At 47.6% G+C, this 27894-nt stretch overlaps 2 protein-coding genes across 5 annotated transcripts; one reads left to right on the top strand and one right to left on the bottom strand.

Annotated features, from left to right (window-relative positions):
• Positions 1 to 2615: 2615 nt before the first annotated feature.
• Positions 2616 to 16608, bottom strand: atp6v1h (ATPase H+ transporting V1 subunit H). 3 transcript variants are annotated; one of them, XM_053884103.1, is made up of 14 exons: positions 16396 to 16608; positions 15739 to 15878; positions 15092 to 15191; positions 14627 to 14716; positions 13793 to 13906; positions 12361 to 12465; positions 11011 to 11070; positions 10097 to 10194; positions 8743 to 8935; positions 7386 to 7564; positions 7163 to 7288; positions 6891 to 6992; positions 6659 to 6772; positions 2616 to 4531 (listed from the first exon to the last, which is right to left on the bottom strand). In XM_053884103.1, the coding sequence occupies exons 2-14, from the start codon at positions 15840 to 15842 to the stop codon at positions 4462 to 4464; spliced, it is 1455 nt and encodes a 484-aa protein (XP_053740078.1). In that variant the 5' UTR covers positions 15843 to 15878; positions 16396 to 16608; the 3' UTR covers positions 2616 to 4461. The 3 variants fall into 3 exon arrangements, with proteins under 3 accessions (XP_053740078.1, XP_053740079.1, XP_053740080.1); XM_053884105.1 differs by lacking the exon at positions 2616 to 4531 and adding an exon at positions 4539 to 6338; XM_053884104.1 differs by lacking the exon at positions 11011 to 11070 and having other exon boundaries at positions 2619 to 4531; positions 16396 to 16607.
• Positions 16609 to 17454: 846 nt separating this feature from the next.
• rgs20 (regulator of G protein signaling 20) lies at positions 17455 to 26713 on the top strand. Of its 2 annotated transcripts, none has more exons than XM_053884289.1 (5): positions 17455 to 17821; positions 21687 to 21853; positions 22656 to 22730; positions 22800 to 23034; positions 24117 to 26713. In XM_053884289.1, exons 1-5 carry the CDS (start codon positions 17627 to 17629, stop codon positions 24303 to 24305), a joined length of 861 nt encoding a protein of 286 aa, XP_053740264.1. In that variant the 5' UTR covers positions 17455 to 17626; the 3' UTR covers positions 24306 to 26713. The 2 variants fall into 2 exon arrangements, with proteins under 2 accessions (XP_053740264.1, XP_053740265.1); XM_053884290.1 differs by lacking the exon at positions 17455 to 17821 and adding an exon at positions 18967 to 20408 and having other exon boundaries at positions 24117 to 26712.
• The last annotated feature ends 1181 nt before the right edge of the window (positions 26714 to 27894 follow it).

Here is a 27894-nt window from a genome sequence, read left to right as displayed (position 1 = left end):
GCGGCAGCGCGGAGAGACGGGTCAGAGAGTGAGAAGGTGCTGCGCGTCCGTGCGCTCTGGAGAGAGTGCAGGAGCATCCCGGGTGCGCTCTGAGCTGGACTCAGCTCTCCACCACAGACGCGCGGAAAGACACACGCGCGGCACACTATACCTGACCCAAACACCTCATTTGGATTTCGCTTTTTCTTCCCCCCGAGAAGTAGACGAGGTGATCATGACGGAGCAATGATGAAAAAGCTAAGATGTTAAGAGAGTGAAATGAAAGATGAAACGCTGCCATCGGCAAAACTAAAGCTATTTCATAACCAACACGTTCGTTTAAGCCAGTAGCTCTGCTTATAGCAGTTTAAAATAAAACAATGAAACAGCAGTAAAAATATAAAATAGCAGTTAAATTGTATGAATAAAAAAAAAAGATGAAACACATTTTTGCTTCACATTAAGAAGAAAATGATTTCAAATAAATGACTTACTGACTTTAAACTAAACATTTTACCACAATTATAATGAATGTTTTGTTCAGTTAATACAGTTTACACATGACACCGGGGTTGAAAGGAGGAGCGTGAAGAACATTCAGAGGCATTTCTTCAAACCTTTCCCTGTTTGTTTAGCAGTGGTGGTGTGCAGCTGTGTGTCTGTGAGTTGGGTTTGGTTTGGTTTGTTCATCCAGCGGTGGCACCGTGACCACCAGAGAGACTTGGCGTCTGCTCACCAACTGCACAGAAACCTCAGGAGAACCAGACTGAGGAGATGAAGAGGCGAGTGGAGTAGAGCACAAACTAGTGTCAGGTAACTACACCTGGACCTTTATGGTCTCATGAGAGGCGTTTTAATATTGACACTGTGTGATTCACTGTCCTTGTTGTCGCCCCCTGCATGATGGAACTTTTTGGGCCTGAATATTGGGGAGGGACTAACCTCAGCTGCTCTGCTGAGGAGAACAAGGGGCGGACCCAGGATCCAGGGCAGGGACGGGCGTTTGGAATGCACCGTTATGTCCCAGGATCAAGAGCCCAGAACCACCCGAGGCACCTTGAAACCAGTCAGCGCTGGACAACATGGCAAAAACATCACGTCACCATTCTTATGATGAAATCACAGTTGGGATTTTAGGGGAGGTCATGTGACTGTCAACTCAGAAAACAGATAAATAATCTTCGACAACATTGTCAGGACATTATCACCTGGATCCAGGTGTGCTGTGCCAGACAGGCCAGGATCGCTGCTGCCCCCTGCTGTGCACCGGATCTCATTGCTGTGAACAACATTTTAAATGCTCAGTGAAATACTGAAACTAATTTCTATAATTTTTTTGGTCCTTACAAATGTATTTTTGTGAGATTTAGCTCTTCTTCTTCAATCACATTATAAGCAGTGGTTCAGCTCAGTGATGGAGCAGTCCCTTCCCCGGTTCTGGGCTCTCCTCGGCAGAGAGGAAGCTCCGGCGTTCAACCTCCACTGGCCCCTCCATGAGTGACAGCAGATTTGTATGCAGGTGCTGATCAGCATCACAGAGATCAGCACCTTTTCGTCCACACCTCCAGATGGTCCGGTCACCGGCGCCGACCCGGATTCCTCTGGTTGAGTTCACATCTGGCAGCTGGAGCGAGAGAGACATCGAGCACGGAGCGAAAAGCTCGGACACTGGTTCCAAGTCTGTTCTGAGGGGGACACTGTGGAGTGGGAACTCCAGTTTCCTCCCACGGACTGACAAGGAGGTTCAAAACCAAGTGGAGTATTCGGACCCATGAGAGAGAACCTGGCCGGGTCCTTTCCTCATCTGCTTGTATTGTTTTTGATCGTAGTGAAACAGTGTTTAAAGTGTGATACTCAACAATCCAAGATGGCCTCCCCCAGCGTAACCAGGAAGTAGAATGGAACAATGAAATGCTCGCCTTTCTGTGCTCCATCTTCATCTGGTGAAGACGATCGGCAAGGTGCAAGTTGTCGGCATCCAGTCTTCCCACTTTGGTAACAGGAATGTGAGACGCCATTCCCAGCTCCGACTTCCCAAGTGAAGATACCAAGTCCAGACCTTTGAACCGTTTGTCAAAACAACTTTCTTCTTCACTCAAAGTAGAAGCTCTAAGTTGTAAAACTCTTTTGGTGTGGACTTTGCTGCTGAGTCATTCTAAGATGGGATTGTTTGACGTGTCCGTGTGCTTCTCATCTATAAGCTGCAATCACAGCGGAGTCTGTGATCGACTGTTTCACTCGCTCAGTGACGGGTCTGGAGGGACTCGCGTCGTGTGGCGACAGTTTGGATTGAAAGGTTTGGAACCAAAGCTTCAACTAAACGCACAGCTGCTCTGCATCAGCATGAGCAGCACTCGGGGGGGTGTTTCTGAGCCTCATGGCATCGATGAGTCAGCAGTTTGTGGGGCTTTATTCACAAGATTTTCCAACTTCCAACTCTTGTGTTTCTGACAATAATTAAAATAAATATATATATATATATATATATATATATATATATAAAACACATTTTTTAGACACTTCTTTAAGTTATTTCATTTTTTTTAGATTGAATTCATTTTTTTCCAAGTCGCAGAATATGTTGCAGAAAATGTTCCTGAGCAACTTTAAGGTCTCGTCTTGTTCTTGGAGAAAATAATTTAACATCATCATCATAGTTTTATTCTTTTACCTTTTTATTTATTTAATCTCACCCAAACAAAACATTTCATTTCAGTCAAAGCAATGAAAACAGCTCATGGTGTTTGCCTGATGTGTGGGAGCCCATCATGTGGCCAGACAGTAGCGGCGAGTCATGTGACGGTGGGAAACACCAGGACAGGTGAGAGGAAGCCTCTCCACAAATATTGACTCGCACATTCAGACGGGAACAAAGCCAATCATCCACCTGCAGGTGGATTTAAGCAGCACTCGCAGCCCAAACTGTAGTTTGAACACACTTGATCAGAGTGCACGTGCTCTGTATTAGTTGTGTTTTAGAAAGGAACTTAAGTGCGGAGGGACATCAGCAGCTGCTTCAAGAACAGACATGTTTCCAACTGAGGCTGTTGCCAGGGCAACCGCTGTTTCCTGTGGTTGCTAGGTGCTGCTGTTGCTACGGAAGTCGGCATCCTTACTCCACCAAGGAAGTTTATCAGACTGTGGCTCAAATAAACCCAAACATTCTGGGCATATTTCAGTGAGATGTTCAGGAAGTGGCGGAGGCGGGGCGAGGAAGCAGAGGTTCCACGCTGGTGGTGTTTCAGAGAAGCACCTGGATGCAGGAGTCTCTGGAGGGACCGGTCTGTCGGGTGCAGCGAACGTGGGACACGGCGGAGGCAGCGAGCAGCTCGGCAGAGGCCTAGGTTCCATCTTGTTTACTGGGCTGATGGACGGCCTCGGCGGGTTTTGTGGGTCGAACATGGGACTCGTGAGGACAAACACGGTGTTGTGGATTCCGAGCACAGAGACGGCGGCGCTGCTCGCTGCCAGTGTGACTCACGGCTCTGCTCCTTTGTGGAGACTTTTGTCACACGCTGCTCATCCCGCACGCGCAGTGCTGCCGCTTCACGGCCGCGTCGGTGACGTCGGACACCAGAGGAAAAACAACCATCACGTGCGTGATATTCCCTGTTGCCAGGTCAGCGGGAAAATGGAAGTGTTTCATTGCTAACAATTTCTTCAGTCGGATGTGTCACTCAGGTGTCAGCGAGTGGTGGATGTCACAAGTTGTGTCGCTTCATTTCTGTGATTCATGTTTCGAGCTTATATTCACTCATTCTTTTGTTGTGTTGCCGTTGCTGAGTCGAGTAACAGTACTGTTTGTCTACTGCACTGAGTCTTGGCTCTTTTTCAGTGTAGAGACGGATCTGATGTTTTCTCATTCGCTGTGTTAAATACATTGATTCACTGTCTTCACTGAAGCAGAATGGTTGAGCTCAGCTGCATCCATCACTCTCTGTCATGTTTCCTATTGACCATTGCTTTTGTGTTTTCTCACAGAGAAGCGAAGTCATTTCCTTTCATTCTTCTGTGAAACAGGACGTGTCCTTGCCTCCAGCTCAACTGCAGTTTATGCTTGTTCTCCACGGTGGGGCCTGGCTGAGGCGTCTGGTGCCGAGTACTTTCCTCCATGTCCAGTGCTTGTCCAGCGAGTCCTCGGTGCAGATGAGTGGACGTTTGTTTCCCTCTGATGTGGCTGATCACTTCTCTCTTCAGGGATCAATTTAAAGCCCAAAACACCCATCTGGGACGCAGCGCGGCTCTCACCCACACATCAGCAGATCGAGTCCCGACACCATAGAGAAGCATCTTTATTAGGTCACATGTGCGTTTCACAGACCAGACATAAATAACCAGGGTTTTTTTTTGTACATATCTCACAGACACCACACAACACCAACAACACAGAGCTGGAATCAGTCGACAGGGCAGAAGGGCAGGAGGTTTCACTTTCCGCTCAGGAATTCGACAGCGGGTGACGCCGGAGGGAGGGGGAGGGGCTCAGCTCCGGGCGGCCACGGCCGGGGCCTGCTGCTGGTCAGTGGACTGCAGCTGTCGCCCCAGGTACTCCCTGCAGAGGAGGAAACTCTGGCATCACCATCACCGCCTGTCGGCTCCACTGAGCTACACAGACTCCAACATCTCTCCAGGTGAGTCCTGAAGGGGTTAAAACGCACGCCGACCTGCCTCAGGAAGCCCTCTGTCTCACGTCTCCACTTTCAAGGTCGCGTCTGTCTCACTCCAGTCTCCTCAGGCACAGCTCAGCATTTTGAAGTGAACACTTCTCATCCTTCTGTCAGGCCAGAGGGTTCGACTGGGCGGTTGTCATGACAGCGGCGCCGTGACAAAGACGCAGTGGAGTCGCCAGGCTGGTCAAAAGAAATCCTCCATCATGAATGAGAGGACGTGGGCAGCAGCCTCCAGACGCAGGAGCCACTAAAGCTCAGGTGTGTTTCACTGGAGCGGATCCCCCGCAGCGGCAAACAAAGAACCCCCATCAGGGCGGACTCATCCGTGTGCAGCTTCATTTGCCGGCAGCACCAAAACAAAATCGATGAGAGCGCCACCCGCGGGCGCGGCTCATCAGAGAGCCAGTCCTCGGGTGACGAGAGGGGAGCCGCACATCCAGCTGCTCAAAAGTCACAAGAACGAGGCGCATCAAGGTCTTGTTCTCGGTTGGGTCGGACCCTAGTCATGACTCCAGACATACAGCTCTTCTTTAGAACGTCCTCAGCTGCCACTTCAACAGCTCAAGAGTTGGGTTCAAGTATCAGCTGCCTCCTCCACCTCCTTCACGTTTCAAACTCAGATGAGTTTCTACTTCCCCTCACAGGCTGAACTCACTACTTCTCCCATCACAGTCAACGTCGCAGCCTCGCGAGCCTCCGTGCCACTTCCACCGACGCCACACACGTTTCCTCCCAAACTGAACTCAGACTCCAAACTGTCAAAAATGGCTTTTATTTGGAGACAGCTAGTAGCTAGAGACTGCACTTGATGGCGTAGGACCAGTCAGGTGAGCCTTCCCACGGCAGCTGCTGGACTCCAGTGGCACGCTCGGTTCACCAGGACCATCACTGGCTCTCTTCTCTCCACAAACGTCTGTCCTCCCCAGCTCTGCTCTCGTAGACTGGTAATCTGACCTTGCTCTTCCCACCACTCCCACTAACCACCTCCGCATCTTCATCTCTGAGAGTCTGCTCAGTTGCGACTCTCCCATTAGATCAGTGACACTCGAATTACATCGACAGGAAGCTGCCACTCTGACGCTACAATTAGCGCTGCTACTAGCCAAACTCATTTCCTGCTCCTGTGGACTGGTGCTGATATGGGTTCATTACGCAGGGTAGCCAGTAGGTGGCGCTCTCAGTGAAATGGCTGCTCAGAACCAAAGAGTGCCATCTAGTGGCCACCGACGGCGTGTGGTGAAACCTCGCGACCATGTTGAAACATGTGACCAAGAGCCCTGGGTCACAGCCTCCAGCCGCCCCACGAGCGCGGGCGGGGAGCAGATGGTGCACACTCCACATTATGACCACTCAGAACACACACACGGCAGCTTCCACCTCTGTTTGCTGCAGGAAAACAAACACATTTCCACTGGCGGATGTTGGGCGTTTCCAGGCAATGAAGCAGCTGGAGACACAGTTAGATGGCCAGGCGAGTGTCGGGGAACCACTGGACAAACACTGAGGCCTTTCACTGAGTGGTACCTGGAGCATGTTTCTGATGTGGACCACGTCCCTCTAGACATCCAGTCGGCTACACATAAACAGCATGGCTCTGATACCTTCCAGCTTCATGAGTCATCACTTCCTCCCTCTGCTTCTCCTAACCTGCAGTCTTCAGTCACAGCTTCCTCACTCCCTTAAAAGTAGCTTCAACACAGAACCTCATTCAGACATGGTTTCCCAAGCCTCTGAGAAACTCTACTCAACATCATATATTCAGAGTCGCGCTGCCGGTGCGACGGGGTGTGGCGTGCCGCAGAGGTCAGAAGCCCAGTCAAGTCAATGCAGCCGAGGAGGGACGTGTAGTTCCCATAGTTTGCAGGGCCACAAACCAATCCACCTGCAGCAATGACATGACTTCCTCGGAGCCCTTTAGCAAGGCGCTGACCTTTGCGGCGCAACACATCCCACGTCAGCAGCATTTGTATTCTACGGTGTCAGGAGTGAAGCGGGAGAGGTCGACCTACCAGTTGTGGACCATGAGCTTCTGCACGGCCAGCAGCGCGTTGTAACGGACCAGCTGGTCCTCGTGGTGCATGTGGTTCATCACCAACTGTTTCCCACCGAGCTGCTCGATCACCCTGAAAGAAGCCACAGCAGCGGAGGCGGCGTGAGCAAAGGCTCAAGCCGTGAGACATGAGAGCCACCTCAGGAGAACGTCATTCTGGGTCAGTCAGGCTTCAAGTTCAGCAGTCGTACCGTTTTCCTCGTGGATAGTGGCGCACATACTCTCCAACATCGTGCGCCGCCACTGCGATGACTTGAGGATCATCCGAAACTTCTAGGAGGCGAGTTAAAATCCTGCAGGAAAAGTGCTGCCATCAGGTCGAGGGGTCAAATGCACACGTGACCAGAACATAAGCCAGACACGACTGCACACTAAGGCGAAGGGTCAAATGTGCCCCACAAATACGCAGTCTTATTCAAGAACAGACAACAAGCCAGTTGAATGATTGAGCGAAGCATCTCACTTGAGGAGCTCGTAGTTCTTCTCGTTCAGTCGGACGGCGTTCTCCCGCCAGAACTTCTCTGACTTGTGCACCGGACTCCACTCCAGGCGTCCGGACTTCAGCTCCGAGCTGTACTCGTCAAAGGAGCTGTTGTGGCAGACGAGAGAGGGAACAGGGCAGGAGTTCATCTCCAACATCTTCTGACGTCTGGTTCTATCACGTCAATCCCTGGCTCCGTGTGTACCTGAGATCCTGCACGCTCTCGCCGAGTCTCTCCAGCAGGAACTTGATGTCCTCGGTGATGTCCTCGTCGTCGTACTTCTGCTGCTCCAGGTTCTCCAGCTGCTTCAGCACCTTGCACTGGATCATGGCCAGAGCGTACTCCTGCCGAGTCTCCCTCTCCGCTGACTTCTCCAGGAGATTCTGGAGGATCAGAGAACGGCGTTCAGGCAAACAAAGCTGCGAACGCTCTGCACTGCTAACTATAAACCGAGTCCTTCACCACATGTTCTGCACTCTAACCACTGAACTCATCATGCACTGACAGATGAGAATCCAGACGAAACTACACAAGAACCAAACTAGTTTGGAGGTTCAACTCCAGGGATTCAATCTCAAAATGTTTCAGCGTTGCTTCGCTGCTCACAGCTCGAATGAGACGACCTTCGATCTACAGACTTATTGACCGTATTAGAACATGTGACTGAACAGTTAACGTCTGTTGGAAATGTTGGAAGGAACGAAGCTAATGGTTTATCATTCAAGAATCAGAGTCCAAACACGGCCGCTCTCTCTCTCGGGTTACCACGACAACCACAAAAACACTGCTGTGAGCCGAGGGAAGAGCGAGGACAGTCAATGAATGACTGACTTAACCGTCTTCAGTGAGTGTGAACTCATGAATCAGTCTCCATCAGCTCCGCTCCGTCAAAGAGGAATGATTCTCAAATAAAATACACGCCTAAAATCATTTTAATGATTCAAAAATACTCCCTTCCCACTCCTTTTACATGTCAGGAGAGTTTCTGAATGGGTGACCCCACTTCTCATGACCCCAGTTTGGGAACAACAATTCATTCTAACTCAGCATCTGCATGAACAGAAGCAAGTGAAGAAGCTCAGACGGCTGAGGATCGATGCAGAGGACCTGCTTGTGCTCACGCGTTGAAGAGAACTAATGAAAACTCAATACAAGCAGAAAGAAAAGAGAGCATCTCTGGGTCTGAGGGCGTGATTATCTGGCATTAATACCAAACCAGGTGCAGAACTCGGCGCTCAGGTTGGCATTAAAAATTCAGAGGCGGTTGTGAGTGATCGCAGCTGGGGGCTGAAAGGGCAGCGTAATGATAAACTTCATTAAAATTATTCATCTTGCTGGGTTTGGTGATCTGACGGGCCGCCTCGGCAGGTCGAGGAGTTACCGCCGCCTGGATGAGAAACGTGCGGGCACGGCTGCCGGAGACCAGCAGGAAGTGGAAATGGAAAATCCCATGAATCAGAATGAAGCAAAAACATTCATGAAAAGATAAATAATACAATAAAATGATTGGAACAGTGGTTTGTCAACCAGCAGTCAGAAGACGGCGAGAGGATGCACCCACCCTGAACGCGGCCAGAATGATCCGCGTGACCTTCTCCTTCACCGACTCCTGGAGAATGTCAGAGAGGGCGGGCACCACATTGTAGCGCCGTAGCTGCTCACAGAGCTGAGGGCTGAAGGCCAGGAGCCAAACGCAGAAGATCATCTGGTACTGCAGCTGGAAGCCGCACTTGTTGCTCAGCACGGCAGTGATACTGGAAATGAAAAGGGAAATAAATCAGGGAGGCACAGATGACTCGTGATAGAAACGCCGGCTGCCTAATGAAAACGCTGCCATGGCGGTTCGTGCAAATCCATTATCAGTAATGACAGTGCGGGCGCGTTTGCATAGCGGCGTTTGCTGGGTTTTTCATGGAAAAGGGAGACGCTGTAATGACTAATGTTGAAGCCGGACGGCAGATAGCCGGCACACAGATGCACGTCAGTTCCAGGAAGCCCTCAGGCTACTCCTCACTTCGGAGTAACAACACCAGACTTTCAAAAGACGCGGGGGAACAACAGCGTTCTATGAGTTCCAAACTCTCCTAACTTGACTTCACTGTTCAAACACAAGCGCTTTAATGAAGCTGTTGCAGCACAGAAACAACTCAAACCCCATATTTCAAATGATTAAAATCTGTTTTTAGCTGGAGAGAGTCAGCTGAGGTGCAGGTTTGTACAGATCTCGCTCAAATTACACGGACGATGAGAACAGGCATGAAGAGGGACCAGGTCTTCAGACAGACCAGGTGGAGGGGACTGACAGAGCTGGGACTCGAAACAACATCCACAGAGCCCATTCTCACACCAGGAGTCATAACAGCAAGGACCTCTGTCAGACTGGAACCCCACCACTCAGACATCAACACACAAATATAGACTTGCATTGGTTACTGTTAATGTTCATTAAAAAGGAGAAGGTGGAACACACACACCTCTTTTCAACATCTTCCTTCTTCTGGAACAAGCTGTTGCAAGTTCAAGTGCCGTCTAAGCAAACCTCAGGATGCAATTCAAATTTAGGACACGCATCCGCCACCACATCTTTCAAATTCTCTTTGATCTGATTCAATTTCCATGAACACGACAAATGAAATTTGAACTGTAATCCAAGCGGGCAAGGACGAGACCTAGGGTTTGGAATAGTGTGATGTGGAGTGAGTGAGAGACAGGTGAGCCACAGAAGAATCAGTGGGCTGCAGCTGGACTAATGAAGAAGAGGCACCTGTCCCCACTTGAACAGGAATGTCTCATCAGCAGCGGCCTGTTCTCACCAACCACCTCATTTCTCTCACAGTGGAGAAACGGCTCGAGTGGTTACACGCCTTTCAAGTGACATTTAGAGAGAGCAGAAACTTGGGAGCAGTGGAACTCACCAGTTCACGCCGTCCGCCTCCACCCAGGCAAAGCGATACTCGTTGACCCTCAGCATCAACTGAAGGCAGCCGGCCACACACTGGACGTACTGGGAGCTCTGCAGGGAACAGAACCAGCGTTTACTCTGGGGGGAAGCTGCTGCTCCGAGGCGTTGGGAAGACAAAGGTTAGACAGTCGATCAGAGCAGTTCAGAAGTCCAAAAGCAGAAAGAGCAGGTGGGAGAAAACCAGTCCACAAACCACCACCTTTCAAGCCTGGCGTTGCACATGCAGCCTACGGTCAGTAAACAACGACCCATGCTAAATCACACCACAGTTGCAGGGAGAGGTGCCCCATCACACCTGAGCAAGATCATGGAAAGTGACATTAGAGAGGAGAGAGTATTAGATCATGTTAATCGATTAGAAGCACTGGAGGCCAGAGGTCCAGAGAGAAGAACAGGCAGCAGTGAAGGAGGTGGATGTGTGAGGCTACCTGGCTGAATAATGCAGAGAGAAACATGAGCCTGTTTCATTTCACACAGTGCTTGTGTCAACAGATCACAACATGTTAAAGTGCGACAGTAAATCGAATGGTCGGATGCTGCTGCTGCTGCGGCTGCTGTGGAAATGCTGCTCCAACTCTACCTTGTCACACCGACACACGGGAAAGCTGTTGGTCATGCACTTCCAGCATTAAGAAGACTGGCGTTACAGCATGCAGTATTCAAGAGTTCCAAACAACCAGTGGCAGCAAACTCCATGCTGGCTAAATAGGAAACCCTTTGTTTCTACAGACACTCATCAGCACCAGTCTGGAGGAGTTAATGAAAACTGGAGTGCAAGAGCAGGATGGGTGAGAAGAGAAAGGGGGGGAGGTGACAGCCGCTGGTGCCCGCTCATGTCACTCCATGGGGAACTTCACTTATACTCACTTCACTGGGAGAAATAGTTCCAGCTCCTGTGACCGTTTCGTGACCTGTACCATGAAGGTTCTAACAGGAGATACACAAAAGAAACATTGCAGCATCACATGGGTTTGGACTGGTCTTAGACACTCAACCAGGTCAGCAGCTGTGACCGGGCTCTGCGGGGAAAAGGTGCATTAAACTGGGAATTAAAAACCTGCAGCGACGATTGATGACTGAGATTCTTCGGAGCCGGACACGTCTACAGGAAAACATCTCCAAACCAGGTCACTTCATATTCCACATTTGCTCCTCTTCTATTTATACCCAACACCCACCAAAGGCCATTTGTCATGATGTGAACACGGAAACTCGCATCACCTCTGAGTAGCATTAACCCATCCACGGTGTGCAGACAACACGGGCCTTTTATTCCAGCACATTCCACTTAAATGTACAACTTCACTTCTTATCCTTTTGTGTTGCCTTTGAATGAGCCGGAAAAAAAAATTCTGTCTTTGCCACTGGACATTAACCATTGATGGCCATGCGAAACACACAACTGGTGGTCACTTTGGCCACTTAAAGTAGTTGAAACTGACGAAAGACACAAATAAAACATAACTTTAACAATCTACAATATAGTTTCAAATGGTTGTCATCAGCTGCCATAACAAGCCACATACAGCTTTAGACCACATTTACTGTACGTTACCTCACACCTTTCCAGTTACAGTAACACATTAAATTGATTCTCACACTTTGACAGTTTAATCTACTCATTGACGCACTGTAAGAGCCGACGCTGAAGAGCCACAGTGGGTCGTGACCTTCCACAACTCATCACTGCGTAAATATGATACTTGTTCATTTGTTACATCTACTGCGACTGTGAAAGACAAAGCCTCTGCTGACCAAGTCTTCAACCAGACAATAGGAAAGGTATTTAAAAATCTATCAGTGCAGCCCATGACCTCAAATTTAACCCACAATCCACAGAGTGGTTGTCGATGAGTTCTGAAGTGTGGCGTCTTGATGAAGACTTCAAACAGGAATATTTGCACTCAAGTTGAATTCAGAAGTTGGAATTATATTTGATTTTATTTCTACCTATTTTTTTTGTTTTCATACCACATCAGCCCTTTTGCTTCAAAGCGCTTAAAGGAGAAACAAGATAAGATTTCGTGAAGCTGTGGCTTGTTTGTTCATAAAGTTATTTGTGTGTGACGACTGCTAACTGGTCAATACAGGACGACACGCCACAGGACCTCCAGAGCTGTTTCATCGACTGTGGAATGAATCACTGTTAAGTCATGCACAGTGCAAAACATCAAGCGCTGCTCAAACTTTTCAAAGCAACATAACACAGTGAGGTACCTGCGAGCTGAGCTGGCTTTTTATCCAGTTGAAGTAGTAGTTGAGATCACTTCCCTCCATCAGATCGCGGCCCCAGGCGGCCAACTTGGCAATGATCCTCGCAGCCTATTACACAGAGGAAGAGCAATTTACACCACAACAAACAGCCCCGCACTCGAGTTTGTGGTTAACCACAGCGGCAGTGGAGCACGGAAACATGAAGCATTTCAGCGCAGAAAACTCATCTCCATCTTTCATTTCTGGGTGCCAGGAGAGCAGACGTTGGGGGAATATTGCAGGAGCTTCAGCGCTGGGCCACGGACTGAGGGTCACACGAGCCCTCCTGCTAAATACCAGCTGGCTGGTGATGAAGCTGCAGGTGTCTTATCACGGGGCTCAATGCAGCGCTGCTCACTCATTCGTCATTAGAAGAGGGTGGAAGCGGGATGTCGTTCAGTAATGACCCATCTTTGAGGAAAATGCTTTGTGAGGAATTATTAATGCCCTGCTATGATCAGAAACCACTTCACACCTGCCCAGCACACCGTGTTTTTAAGCTCACTCTACTGAGAGCAGCGCTTTATTACTCACTGTCAAAATGACACATGATTAACTCCTCCCCCCAAAATAACTCAAGCGAAGCACCGGCAGTTTAACAATGATGCTCACAGGCGAACGGAAGATTTGCCAGCTCCCACTGACATCACGGACAGGTGACCCACTCATCTGCTTCACTGCCTTCACTTTTCTATACTTCTCAATTCTGTTCATTCGTTGTTTAACGCCCTTCATGGAGTGTAAAAGAATAACAGCTATTCACTTCCAACTATTTGCCATTTACTTCTTACAACAATAAAGTGTACGCATTCAAAACAGGACCCGATGCGTAGAACATTCTACGCGTAGAACATTTTCACTTTAATGTATATTTATAGATAGTTAGGAACCAGGCTACTCTGAAAACTCATTTTACTGGGTAATATATTTTTTTAGATGTGTTCCAATTCATCTACCTGCTGAATTGAACCAAATTATGAGCTCTTTCTAAGACAAAAAGACTGTGTTTAAGGTGTTTAAATAAGAGAATGACGGCTCCACAGTTTGAGGGACATGTGCTACACTGTCTGCCTCCACCTGGATATCTACCTTTTTACTGCAAACTCGCCAATAAACAATGCAAAAATCAGCTCAGCACCACATCAACACCTGCTCCTACAGACTGGCAGAAAAGCAGTGAAAGTTTAAAATGTTTTCAGTTTAAATTCATCATCTGAGTTTGATTATTCAGGTTGTAAAGTGGAAAATTCCCAGTGTTTTCTGCCGCTCTTCCTTTTAAGCTGCTATTGCACAGGTGAAGAACCACCAACAAATGAAAGTGTAAGCATCTTGGAACCACAGCCGGGGACCTGCACCGATGATACAGGAGTCATGGTCAGCTCGACGTCACGCTCACCATGTGGACAGTGAAGAGGTCCTGGCGATTCAGCATGGGCAGGAAGTAGGACCAGGCCGTGTTCCTCGTCTTCTTGGCGTAGTCAAAGAAGATGATCACCCTTTGATGGTTCTCCTGAGGAATCATCGCCAACATGGTTATCAGATTTCAATAGTCACCGTCTTCATTAAAGCTCAGCACGCGATGATGATGGAAACGTCTTGTTTTCTGCTGACCTGCAGCAACCACAGGTGCCGACACTGATCATTCTGAGCAGAACTCTAGTGAGATGTTATTAACATATTGACCCCTCAGGCAACAGATGGCAAGCCCCTTCATCTAACCCACCCAACTCCACCCTCAGATCCATCTCATGACAGGAATTGTCAGGGCTTCTTCCTGCAGCTAATAAAGCAGAACTGACCTCATGGATGTGAGTATTACTCAATGAAGATGCTCATTTTGCGTTGATAAAACCTGACATTTTATAAGAAAGACCAGTGTAGCCACTTCCTTTGTTCACAGACATATGACTCAGAATCAGATGGCCGAGTGGCAGCGGTTCGAAGAGTCTGCACTGAAGTGAGGACGACCGCCGACTCTTGAAACAACACTCATCCTCGCAAACATCTCCCTACACATAGTCCAGCAATTTGGAAAACAGATTGAAGCACCGCTACCTTGATGAGGCATCTCCAGGAGGCATCCCACAGAAAACCACTCTACGATTGTCTAAACACATGTCTGGGACGCAGCCACAGCCACGTCTGATGATACACCTCCGATTCAAGTGTGTGCCGGGGAGGTTTCATTTTGCATTCGCTTGTGAAAGCACAGTTTTCAATCTTGACTTACCTGCAGTGTATCATCGATGAGAGTCAGGATGTATTGGACCGTCTGCTCCTTGGAAATGTGGGCCATCAGGTTCAGAAACGTCTTTGCACACTGGGAGGAAATGAAAGTAACAAGAAAAATATATATATATATCTCAGACACAGGAGGATGAAGACGACCCAGCTGTTCTCGTGTAAGGTGGACTGGAAAAAAGCTGCAATCATATTGCACCACAACTGCTGCACCCACATGAAGCTGGATAGTTTCACTGACCACAGTATACAACAAATGCTGCCCAGTTAACCAGAAACATGAATGTTGGAACCAACATGATGCGAGACCCTGAACCCACATGAACAAGCTTAATATAATTAAAACTTGCACATGAAACATGATTCGTTTCAACATGAGATGAGACATGTAACAGGCAACACAGCAGCCATGTATGCAGATTATCTCAGCCAGTAAAATCAATACACAACTAACCTGGTGTCCTTCCTTGGACAGAATGAGCTGCTTGTCATCAGAGTTGGCAAACTCAAACTTCTTGATGAACTCACAGTCCTCAGCTGAGATCATCTGACTCCTACAATAAACACAATTTGGTTCAACTTCATTTCTTGATATGGCACACGCTACTGCCTATGATTCGTGGACGTCTTTGGGATATAAAATGTACATTGTTGTTCAGTTAGAAGAGGACATCCATGACACCCTGGTCTAATAGGGTTGAACGTTGTCACGGAGACAGTTAAAATAGACTGCAATTTAGTGGACGTGTTTGCGTTTCTTAAATTCAAAGGTAAGTGATATAAGTAGACAATAACATTTCAAAATAATTCATCTGAGACCTTGAGTCTGTTTGAACCATAACAAGGGTGTGCTGAATAAAACTTGATGCCATTCAAAACATATATGTTGAGGAAATGATCAGCAATTCTAATAGAGTCAAAGAGGTAGAAATCTAATCATTGACAGTGGGAACATCACATGTTCAGTGTGGCCTCGCGTCAACATGAAACATCTAGTCTCTGCAGACAGAAGAAGGAAGTATGACTGGAGACAATGACATGTTTGGCCAGGAAGATGGCATTAATCTGATGGGTTTGCGGTGTAGAACAAGAGGAACTCACTGCAGGTAGGACTGCCAGTTGACCGGGTTGGTTCGGACCTCAGCTGCCTTGGCAGCGATGATGTTGGTGGGGACAGCGGCGTCCACGGCCCCGCGGATGTCCATCCTGCTGAGTTGTTCAGGAGCTTCAATCCCAAATATCTGGAAGAGAACAACCAAAATAGCCACCATGTACTAGGCTTTGGACGGACATAACTACGACGTTGCATCATGCAATGCTCGCAGAAATACTACTGCCATGTTGTACAAGTACAAGTCACCTATTACAAACCTGTTTTCTATATTTACCAGAGATGCTAACAAACAGCAGGATCCGCTTATAGTAGAGAACTAGCAGAACTAGCTTCAGTCAATGTCACGACACAGATGACGCCCGTATTCCCGAGCTCGTTCAAATACCGAAACGTAGTATCTGCAACGTAGCAGGTTTTCGATTTTTATTCATCAACCAGAGCAGCTTTGGAGACGTTTGCAGCGTTAACTGTAGCTATAAGGCTGGTGCTAGCCGTTAGCATGTGGCTAGCATTAGCTCGATAGTTCGGTCACTCGCTCAAAATAGTCAGGCTCAAGATATTCCGTTAAATAAGAACTTAACAAGGAAGCGCATTATACCGTCAACAATCCAAAATGAAGGTCGGTAGCCGCCTAATTCACTCACCTAGACGCTGCTCGGTGTATCCAGCTGACCGTCCACCACAGCGTCACTCTGAATCATGTGACCCACAGTCACATGAGCGTCCTCTGACGGCGGCAGGAGTTCCAAACTCGAGCTCTGATGACGCTTCAAATAGAAACCAACTACCGGCACAGGCGCGATCGCTGTCCTTACAACAAAGGAGAACCAAACTAAACTAAAAACTTGCAAACAGCGACTGATCAAGACTTGATGAATGAGGCTGAGATACAGGATCGATCACCAATTTATCTCTTGAACATCAAAGACGAGATGACGGGGCATTGTTTGGATGGTCAAAGGTTCAGTGTACTGCAGTGTCGAAAGTCTCCACTCTTTCAGTGTCCCGTTACGTTAAATATATGAGATCAACTAGGTCAAACTTGTTTTTCAAATAATTATTTTGTTGCATTTTTCCAGTATTATTGAGTGTTTTTATTATTACTTTATAATTCCCTGATTCATTATGTATTATTTTGTATTAATTTATGACCATTTGTTCATTAATTGACCTTTATTATAATGATGCAGATGCGTTTGTATACATTTTCCTCTTCCATCCATCATATTTATTTGTCTGAAGCCTTCTGATCTCTCTGCGTTTGTATTTTTATCATTTCATTTTGTGAAATATTGTCTTGAATTGTGTCATGACCGCAGTCAACAGCCTGGATTGGGAGGCGGTCACATTTCCTCAGGTCCAGAGGTGATGGGCAGAGCAGCAGGGACACTGAAGACTTCACCTGAGGCATATGTGCAACTGCATGACCGTCTGACCACCTGCCACGCTGCGACATGAAAGATGAATCACGACAGGAGGTTTCCAGAGAGAAGGATGTGGAAGCAGGGTGTCTCCCTTCAGCCATATGTTCCCTCGATCTAGCGTGTTTTTAAACCATAGTTAGAGCCAGGAATTCATGAGGAAGTATGCAGAATCACAGATGAACCCGCATCTTTCCGGTCTTCTCACACCGTCTCTAAGACCTCCAGGCTTAATCTGGCCTAAGCTGGTGAGACGCAGCAGAGCAGAGAGGCATGAGGATTGCTTCCAGTGGGAACATTGCCATAATCTCCTTCTGCCCTGTCTTTTGTAAACACTCGCCTCGTCCCCGCTCTGTGGATCACAATGCTGCTCGCAACGTAGAAGACGGAAGGAAGCAGTTTGGCTTTGCGATGGTCTGGAACAGACTCCGGGCAGAGGCCGTCTGTTTGGAGCATGCCATGTGCTAGAGGGCTGAAGCAGTGGGGGATCAGGCCCAGGTCCTCTCTGAGGGTGGCCGCCCGCACCAGGGTCCTAATGTGGAGGCGCATCAGGAACCTGGTCCAGACCTGCCGCAGAAACAGCGCTGGCTACCCGGTGGAGTACAATGACCCGGTCCGAGAAGAAGAGGAGGAGATGGTGTGCCTGGAGGTTGGTGCAGGTTCATCGTGCGATTCAGCCGTCCGTCCTCATGTCAGTGAGGGTCACGGATGGCCATCAGAAATCATCATCTTAGACCTGCTGCTCTCCACGGTCGTCTGCGGAGCATCGCTCCTGCGTCTTAGGTCTTAAGTTAGACGTGTTTTTCCTGTCTCAATGGCCTTTAAGAAGATTTAACCAAGAGTCCAAAAATAGTGGGGCTAACTAGCACTCGCTGTCTAAACATAGAGGTGCGGCAAAATATGGAGCATCAACTTGGTCCTGTACAAGACATTCAAAATCTTCGCACCTTGTGTTTAGAGAGTGCCTAAAATGACATTCTATCTATCAAGATTTTATATCAGCTTCACAAGTGTGAATTCTGTAGAACAGCTGTAGGTGAAAACTCACGCTGAAAAAGTCTCAGTTCTACGAGTGAACTGTGTGAAATATGTAACAATACAATCACAGAATTTGAGGAGAAAATCTGTCAATCACAACATCAGCTTGCTAATACCTCAATGTTTTTTTTTGAGATCTTTGTTGGAAGAAAAGCCACATCTAATGTGAAGGCGAGAGAAGGGGGAACATTCTCAATAAAAAAGTCGGTCTCTGCACCGATCAAACTTCAACTCCATTTCTATCAAAGCGTCATTTTCTCCATGAGAGGCATCGCTGTTTTCCTCCTCAGGGCCCTTTACTGCCAACATATTTAATACTAGCTACTACATGGCATTTTGTGAAGCCCTTGGTAAAGGCCATCTAATCTAATGTAATCTAATCTACAAAGCAGTGAATTTATGATTTGTGCGATGATCTGTTCATTTGTGTTTGAGGAATATCACCGTGTCCCCAGCTTTTGGATTCTACATAGTGGGTGTGTCCACTTCATCGTCCCGGGACACTGATTCTATATGGCGCGCCATCTAGTGTCATAAATGTTTAAGCCATTCCTCAGCTTCCTTCACCTTCTTCTTCCGCTTATCCGGGGTCGGGTCGCGGAGGCAGCATTCGAAGCAGGGAAGCCCAAACTTCCAGATCCGCACAGACCTCCTCCAGCTCCTCTCGGGGGATCCCGAGACGTTCCCAGGCCATAGCGGAGACATCATCTCCGGGGTCTCCTCCCGGTAGGACAAGCCCGGAACACCTCCCCAGGGAGGCGTCCAGGGGGCATCCGAATCAGATGCCCGAGCCACCTCAGCTGGTTCCTCTCCATGTGGAGGAGCAGCGGCTCCACCCGGAGCTCCTCCCGGATGACCCAACTCCTCACCCTATCTCTAAGGGTGCGCCCAGCCACCCTGCGGAGGAAACTCATCTCAGCCGCTTGTATCCGCGATCTCATCCTTTCGGTCATAACCCAAAGCTCGTGAGCTTGTGACCATAGGTGAGGGAGGGAACGTAGATCGATCGGTAAATCCAGAGCTTCGTCTTGTGACTCAGCTCCCTCTTCACCACGACGGTCCGATACAGCGACCGCATCACTGCTGCCGCTGCATCAACCCGTCTATCAATCTCACGCGCCCCTTTTCCCTCACTCGAGAACAAGACCCCGAGATACTTAAACTACACCACTTGGGGAGAACTCTCCACCGACCCGGAGAGAGCAAACCACCTTATTCCGGTCGAGAACCATGGCCTCAGACTTGGAGGTGCTGATCTTCATCCTGGCCGCTTCACACTCATCTGCAAAGCGCCCCAGTGCATGCTGAAGGTCCCGTTTATTCCATTCGTTTTTACTAAATGTGTGTGTATACTCATGCCATCGATTTGATCCAGATATCTAACATTTTGGAGGGAAAAAATATCTTCTCACTTTGGAGTTTTGGGTGCAATACCGTCATTTGCCTTGAGATGTCAGTGTTGACAAAATAATGCAACACATTTCTAACATGGGTAGTTTTTCCTCATGCACAGAGCTACCTGAAACTGGACATTAACAACAACAGTTTACTGGAATTGCTTGAGGGCTGCCGGAGAAAGAGGGTCCTGAGTAGGTCCGCTTGCACCCTGCAGAGCTCAGGACGGTGGCGGTAAACACCCCCCAAAAAGGGTCTTGTCCTCAGTAAATATGACTTTTTTCTCACCCAAATATCGCTTTTATTTGCTCTAGTATTTGTAACATAGTCTTTTAATCAAATGATTTAATTTTCAATTTAAACTGGTTTAAACTGGAGTTTGAGACCCATGATTTAGGGGTTTATACATGTTGATGACAGGCAAATCCTGTTAAAAAAAATCGAGACAAATATGGCTGACAAGGTCAATAAATCAAAATAAAGATACGAAAAAATGCGTTCAAAACACTGAAAAAAAGGCTGCAACAATTTCAAACTGGTGGCAGCCATGTTAAAAATAGCGATAAACCAAGGTGGCTCATGAAATAAACTGTCACTCTCTTCGGTCGCTGGAGCTCGAGTTGAGACGAAACGATCGCGGTCCAGAGCGCGCGGATCAGTTCCACCTTCTGGATTTACGCTCTTGAGAACACGCATGCGCAGTGACTTGAAGCAGCCGGTCGGAGGAGAACGAGCCGTATGTGCCATCGGATGTAATCTCGGCGAAGAACTGCCTCTTCTCGCTGTGCATACATGGTGAAATTGTGAGTATCGAGGGGCCGATCGTGTTCGCGAGCGTGTGGCGCCTGGCGTCGTGAGTGGCGCGAGTGTGTCTTGTGCGTGATGGAGCGGCTTTGGCGGCGCGATTCTCCCTGCAGACACTTTCCATTGAAACCGAACAGTCGTTTTCATGTGAGATCCGAGCTGGTTTGTTCGGCGGTGCCATGATTTCTCATTGAATGGACGCGACCGCCCCCACCGCCATCCCATCCGCCGTGGAGCGACGGTGCGAAAACCCAACTGGGGGCGTGAAATCTGCCGTTTGACGAGACGTCTGCGCGGTCCATTTTGGACGGGTTTTGCGGGCTGTGTGATTGAGAGATGCTGCGGTTATAGATTTGCACCCCCCACCCCTCCCTCCGCCACCTCCTCCTCATCCTCCTCCTCCTCCCCTCATCCGAATTCTGACATGTTTAAAGGCTCGTCGCTCGTGTCAGGTATGATGCCGGACTCTCAGCTTTGTTACATAAATGACGGGATTTGACCCGCGGATGACACGATTGTTGAAATCCTGCGATGTGAACAGGCCTGCGAACGTTCGCTGGCTCTCTCTCTGGTCGGTAATTGCCCATGGAGATGATTCATATACCACAACTGATACATATTTACACTTGAAAGCCACACTGCAGCGCAAATCCGGGCTGTGTTTTGGTCAAAGCCGCTTCAAGAGATCACACAAAAGCTCAAATTAAATCTTGTCCTTTGATCAAGACTGTTTACTTTTAGTTAAATTCTGTTCTGACATATTCATGCCAGAATATTTTTTCATTCATATCAGCGTCAGTGGTGTTAAACTCGGGTTCTAACATTGGAATACAGAGAATGTTTGAAGCGACTGGATCATGTGAGTGGGTGAAGAAGAGAGTGCAGGTATGGTGGAGGTGAGCACGAGTGAAGGAGTGGTCACTGCTGAGGTGTATGCGTGGAGAACCTGAGACAGAGGAGTCAGAGATGAAGGGACTCGTGCTGAAGTGGAGACCGAGACTGAACTGAATATAGAGGTCGTGCAGGCAACACTTCACACAACGCTCCAATTCCCTGAGGGTCTGAGACCAAAGATGGAGAGATAAACAAGGCAATATTTTCATGAAGACAATGATAAGATTCAATATGAGCAACATGACAGAAATGCCACAACAGCAAAGATACAGTCTTCATCCAAACCTGCCGTCCTGTCTCCTCCGTGCCATGATCTCTGGTTGTTTCCAGAGGAACATCCAAAAACCTCAGTTCCCTCAACTTGACTCCTGCTCTCTCGGCAGCCCATGGGATCAGAGCCGATGGAGATGCGAAAGAGGCAGATGTCGGTGCAGCAGGAGTCTGCAGCAGGGGGGACCGCACCGACCCAGCAGGGCCAGCCGGGCCAAGCCAACCCACGGGCCTCCAATGCGTGTTGCTTCTGCTGGTGCTGCTGCTGTAGCTGTTCCTGGTACGTCCTCCGCATGCAGAGCCGCACGCGCTTTTGGTGGTCACCCTGCCTGGTAGCGTTTTGGGTCGAAACATAGCATCCATGCGGCGAAGCTTGACGTTGATATCGGAGTCGTCCAGTTATTAGACGAACAGGGAGAATGGAGATGAAAAAACTGAGGTCAGAATGATGCAGAAGAGATGCTGTTATTACTATAAAAATTATAGTAACAACAACAATATTAGCATTAAGATTGTTAGCATGAGCTAGCACTGGAATATAAGAGGTGTGAAAAAGCAGTACAAAATTTGAGAATGCAGTATCAGATAAGTATTGTGCCAAAGTGAAAATGACGGCAAAAACATTGATATGTTATGACGACACAAAAAAACAACAAGAGGAAGAAAACATGACCAAAGGCAGCAACAGTGTCGTAAATGAACCTCTAAAATTGAGCAAACTTGGGATGACATCTCACTGAAAATGGAAAAGTAATCATCCAAAAGTGGCTCCATTTGTTTGCAAGGAGACAGACTGTAGTGATTTTTAAGGCGGGAGATAGACAAGTGATGGGAGTGAGCGCAGGAAACAGAAGAAGCGGCTGTGATGAAAGTACGCAGTGAGGATGATGATGGTGGTGACACGGTCGCACGTATAGGTCAGTCGATGTTTTCAATAAAAATAAATGTGAAGAAAACCCTGTGAAGACCGTGAGTGTGTTTCGAAGATCATTGAGCAGAAACGACTGGGGTGTGAGCGAGAGACTGGGCAGGGACTTGCTAGTGTGAAGCTTAATCACGCTGAATAATCCTGTCTGTGTCAGGAATGAGGACCGGGAAGACAGAAACAGGAAGTCATCGTACGACATCAAGGAAGGGACCGCAGACTGTGAGGACTGGTGCGTGCATCTCCGCGTTGCGCTGGGACGACCAGAGGCTGACTCTGGGCGTGTTTGTTCTCCCTGCAGTCCCAAGCCCACGCTGGAGGAGGTGCGCGCCTGGGCCCAGTCTTTTGACAAGCTGATGTGCTGCCCAGCGGGGAGGAACGCCTTCCGGCAGTTCCTCCGCACCGAGTTCAGCGAGGAAAACATGCTCTTCTGGCTGGCCTGCGAGGAGTTCTGCAAGGAGACCAACAAGAGCCTGATCGAGGAGAAGGCTCGGGTCATCTATGAGGACTACATCTCCATCCTCTCGCCCAAAGAGGTACTGGAAAAACACACCACCTCCCTGGCAGAGGGAGGTGAAGAAGAGAGTGCAGGCAGGGCGGAGTCCAGAGATGGGCACGTACATGTTAACGCAGGGTCGCGGCATGGTTACGCACCAAACTGTGCCGCTACAAAAGCAAACACATTTTGAGGAGACTGACGTACGCAGAGAGGGACAATTCATCAAGGAAGAAGTGAAATGAAGCCGATCGTAGCAGTTGCTAGCACTCACCACTGATCTGAAGAACACGCTTCCGCGGGAGATGAAGGGCTACAGTTCTGCCGCTCTGATTTGCCATGTTGGTTTTCAGCTAATGCTAGGAGGCGCTGCGTATTGGCAGGAATCAATACGGATACAATACGTGCCCCGATACAGGAATGGCGATACGATATATTGCGCTAACTTGTATGTGATGTAAAAACCAACACAGCGTAGGGGGTGAGAAGAAATGTCGGAATTTAAGAGTTGGGGGCAGGTGGGAGGCACAAACTGCAGAGTGAATCGTACCGTCCTGCTCGACCGATGGTGAGGTGGCACTGACGGTACTAAAACCACAAAGACTGCTGGGAAATCCCTGCGTACGGGGCCGTTCAACATAGCTATGGATGATTATAAAAATGAAGGCTCTATTATTCTACAGACAAAAATATGTAGAAAACCTCAGTTGAAGTTGCGGTTGCAACCATGATAGCGCTAAGCTTAGGAGATGTTGAAGCCTAGTCTTATTGAGTGTTTGCCACAAGCCTCGATAGATGTCAAAAACATTGATAATAATATCGATATTGCGAGCATAAAATATGGATACAGTATGGACTGAGCTCTATTTTTAACACGTAGGAAGGGTGGAGGAGGTGTTGGAAGTCGCTGTCCTGTTCAAGTAGGGCGACAAGTACCTGTGTTGAGGAGAGACAGTGTTGGAGCAGGAATGTTGGCGGTGTTGTGAGATAAAGAGAGGTGAAGATGGAGGACTTCATGGGACTGGAAAGGCAAAGTAGGGAGGTCTTCTGCTCGCGACCTGGATGTTTGCTCCGTTTCAGTTTCTGTCCTGGTGGCTGACCTGCTCCGTGTCCCCTCCCCAGGTGAGCCTTGACTCGCGCGTGCGGGAGTCCATCAACAGGAACATGCTGGAACCCACCTCGCACACGTTCGACGACGCCCAGCTGCAGATCTACACACTCATGCAAAGAGACTCGTATCCTCGCTACATGAACTCCTCAGCCTACAAGAACCTGCTCAACACTCTGTCCGAGCAGTCTCCCGAGTCTTAGTTCGCCTGTGATCCCCCCCCCCCCTCGTCCCCGTCCCGTTTGGAAAACCTTTTTCTTTGTGTGTTCAGTGTAGGATTACGTAAACCCGGGCCCCGGGCCCGGCCCCTCCCAGGGATCTCAGAGCTATTGTGATCTGACCGAAGACACTCAGGTCTAAAATCTCCCGAGGGCTCGACATCACAAGTACTGCGACAGATCAACGAAGCAAAACACTCCAAAGGAATAAGACAACACTTGTGTTTTATTTTCCTCTTGCTTTGATAGAAATAATCTATTTTATTTCTGTTGAGACTTTTTTATGCTCGGTTGTTTTTGTATGATCGTCTGGGGGGAGGGGAATGACTCCCCATGTAGATTATATATATTTATGAGTTTGTAAATAGTCAAAAGGAGTCGTGGGTATTTTGTGTGAAAATGGCAGGTTCTATTTACTGCGTATGAAAATCAAAGCTCCAGTCAAAGGCTACGCGTTAGCCGCTTTGCGGGCAGCTTTATCGGGGCTCTGTTTGGTTTTGGGTTCTTTGACTTCACCTCACTCCTGGGTGGCTACCTGTGATGGCGACTTGGCAACTCCAGTTCCATTTTCTTTGTCTCACTTCTGGAAGAGCAAACAGGAAGAAGCAATAGCTTTGTCGCAGTGTGCAATCGGAGGCTGAAGTCACATTTTTCCCCTTACAGATTCATGTGTCCGTCTCCTAGTACGATACACAAAACTACCTAAGCAGTTGCATTCATTTGAGTCCAGAAAAGAATTTTCATTCCTCTTCAAAACTGTCATTGGATATTCAAAGTAAACTATTTGAAGCTATTTTTTCCAGTAAATACATATATCTTTCTCTCTCAAATGAATGCGTCGGCTCCGACTACAACCCAAATGACCAGCATGATTATCTGTTCTAACTCCAGCTATACAGTATTTTGTACAGTGAATATCATGGAAGTTAACCGTTACAAGCGTTTTTTGTGACGTATTTTGGTGCTATTTACAAGATGACTACACAAACACGAGCATTTTTGCCATTTAAATGAAGTATAAATATCAAGTGAGAAAACGAAATACCAGCAGAGTCAGAGCTTGTCATGCTGCCACACTTGAAACAGAGAATAGCAAACGCACATTCACTACATGGCGCTAACGCAGCTTATTAGCAGGTCCTAGCTCAGTGGAAGAGTTTATTTTGTCGCACACTTGAGGCAGATTACAAAACTTATTTCATGAAGTTTCGAAATGCAAAGACTTATATTCAGATTGATCATTTGTTTGAACTTGTGATCAGCTAATGACAATGCTAGCATATTTCTGAAGCCATTATTTTGTGAACCAACTAAATGTATCAGAATGGCCTCGGTCATTATAAATATGGTTGTGAATTCGACTTAAATCGATGGGAGCGGCACAGTGGAAGGCGCTAACTTAGCTTAGCTTATTCGCTGCGGGTTGAAGCTCATCTACTTTTTTCTTTTTAGCTTAAATCAAGGTAGAGATATTTTAAAAACAGATGGGGACTGATGCAGAAGGGATGTAAGGAAATAGATGATATAAAAAACGTATATTATTCAGACATACCTCACACGTCTTCAGTCATTTACCTGCTGCTCTGCTGGCTCCAACCTTTCCAACCTGACTCTTAAACTCGCGTGGTCTTTAAGTCGGCCATTTTGGGGCCAGAATTCCGAGTGGAGCTTCTCCGTTCTTGTCAAAACGCTGACTTATTCCATCTCTGAGCCAGAGGTTCCCTGGACGCGATTCGACTGGTGAAGTTGGCTTAGCATCAACACCAAAGCTACCATGTAAACTGTGTTCACACTTTTGTCGAGTGTATATATATTGACAAAATTGGAGTTGCCAAGTGTTCAAATACTGTTGCTGATAGTTTTCTTTCAATTACGTTGTTGCCTCACCAACATGTCACTCAAAGACAAGATCCTCACCCGAGGAAGTGCCTTGACATTCATCTCTCTAATGGAGGACGGTCGTGGTGACTGGCGGCGGCGGAAGGCGTCGGTCGGCCGCACGAGTCCCGGGAGGAACGGAAGTGGACGGACAGGGCTGGGGTCGATCTTGGCTTCTCGTGGAACGATGGCGCTCGCCCGAGCGTTCCGGACCCCGAGCGGCGCACGGATCGACCTCACTCACAGTCGAAGCCAGTGGTTTGGAGCGATGCCTATAAATACTGGATTTCTTTTCTGTTTACTCTTCAAAACGTGTTCCTTTGCGCTGAGAAATACATTTTTGAAAACAAATAATGTGAATGTTTACAGTTTAGGTTTTCTGCTATTACCTGAGAAAATTACGACTTGTGGGCATTTTGATCAAGAGAAAAATAAAGCACAATAATTTTACCATTGGTGTTCCTACTGTGTGAAACCTAAAGCTCACAGAAGTGGAGTGGACACGTACGCATTCTGTTTTTTAGATCACAGGGAATATTTCTTCATTCTACTTCCAAAATGACCTTAATATATATGAATATTACATGTCAGGATAGTGTTCCAATAAGTCATATAAAACTTTATCCTACAACATCACTTCTTAGTATATGTTTCTCCTGCTAACTTTTCCTTGCAAATATATATGTTTTGAAATATTAATCTGACAATAACTAATGTCAAGCAGAGTTTTATTAAGTGTCTGTGACAGGAAATATTCATCTCAACAGAACGTGACGTGGATGCCTCATAGCTCCATTTCTCAACGTTCTTCGGATTAGCTAAGTCTCAAGATTGATGATTTAAAGTCTCGATGAGATAGAAACCAGCCTGTCATGAACACACGACTGGTCTTTGGTGGACTTCGAATGGAATTTTTCACATTGAGCTTTTGAAGCTACTGCAGGCCGAATTAAATGTGTTGGGCTGCCTGAATTGGCCCTCGGGTCGTGAGTTGGACACAGTGTTGCTCCGTTTACCTTCAGATTAAGAAGGAATCTGATTTTTATTCAAGAAAATAAAATACTACTACTACTTCAGACTCCTATATGGATTGAGCTGCAATATATAATAAGAAAAACAAAGACAATGGATGAATTTTGATAAATTATTTTATGGGGAAAAGTATTAATTAATAATGGGGAAGTTAATAGAACAAAAAAAAAAAGATCACATCTATTTTTACTTATTATTTTCAGGGGCCAACTGTGGCCCTTGGGCTGTACTTATGTGGGCCTCAAACTGATGACCTAGAAATGACGGTGGCTTTTCCACAGAACTGGCACTTGGACTGGTATCTGCGACTAAACTAACCTTTACAGATCCATTGCTCTATGAAAACCTTAGTGTCATATATCCAAACTAAAGAAAAGATTATCATAAAGCCCATTTCATAACCTTTGGAAATGCAGAATTTGGTTGCTTTTCATTTTGTTCTCCTGTATTTTGCACATTAATTCCCCGTGTCTTCTGGTTCGACGGTCCTCACAACAGTCCCAGTACACAACGTGGCGCCTGAAGAAACTGCCCAACAGTTTCAGCAGAGTCCACCAGGAAGGAGCGAACGTCCCTCTGCTGTAAAACCTCACACTGCTCTGAGGTGACACGCAGACAGACGCACGTCACCTGTGGCCCCCGTGGTCCGTCGACTGCACCATCG

This window comes from Synchiropus splendidus, chromosome 13, assembly GCF_027744825.2.
Source record: "Synchiropus splendidus isolate RoL2022-P1 chromosome 13, RoL_Sspl_1.0, whole genome shotgun sequence".
Classification (NCBI taxonomy): Eukaryota; Metazoa; Chordata; class Actinopteri; order Syngnathiformes; family Callionymidae; genus Synchiropus; species Synchiropus splendidus.
The sequence above is the reverse complement of the archived record's forward strand: the minus strand, read 5'-3'. Positions and strand labels throughout refer to the sequence as shown.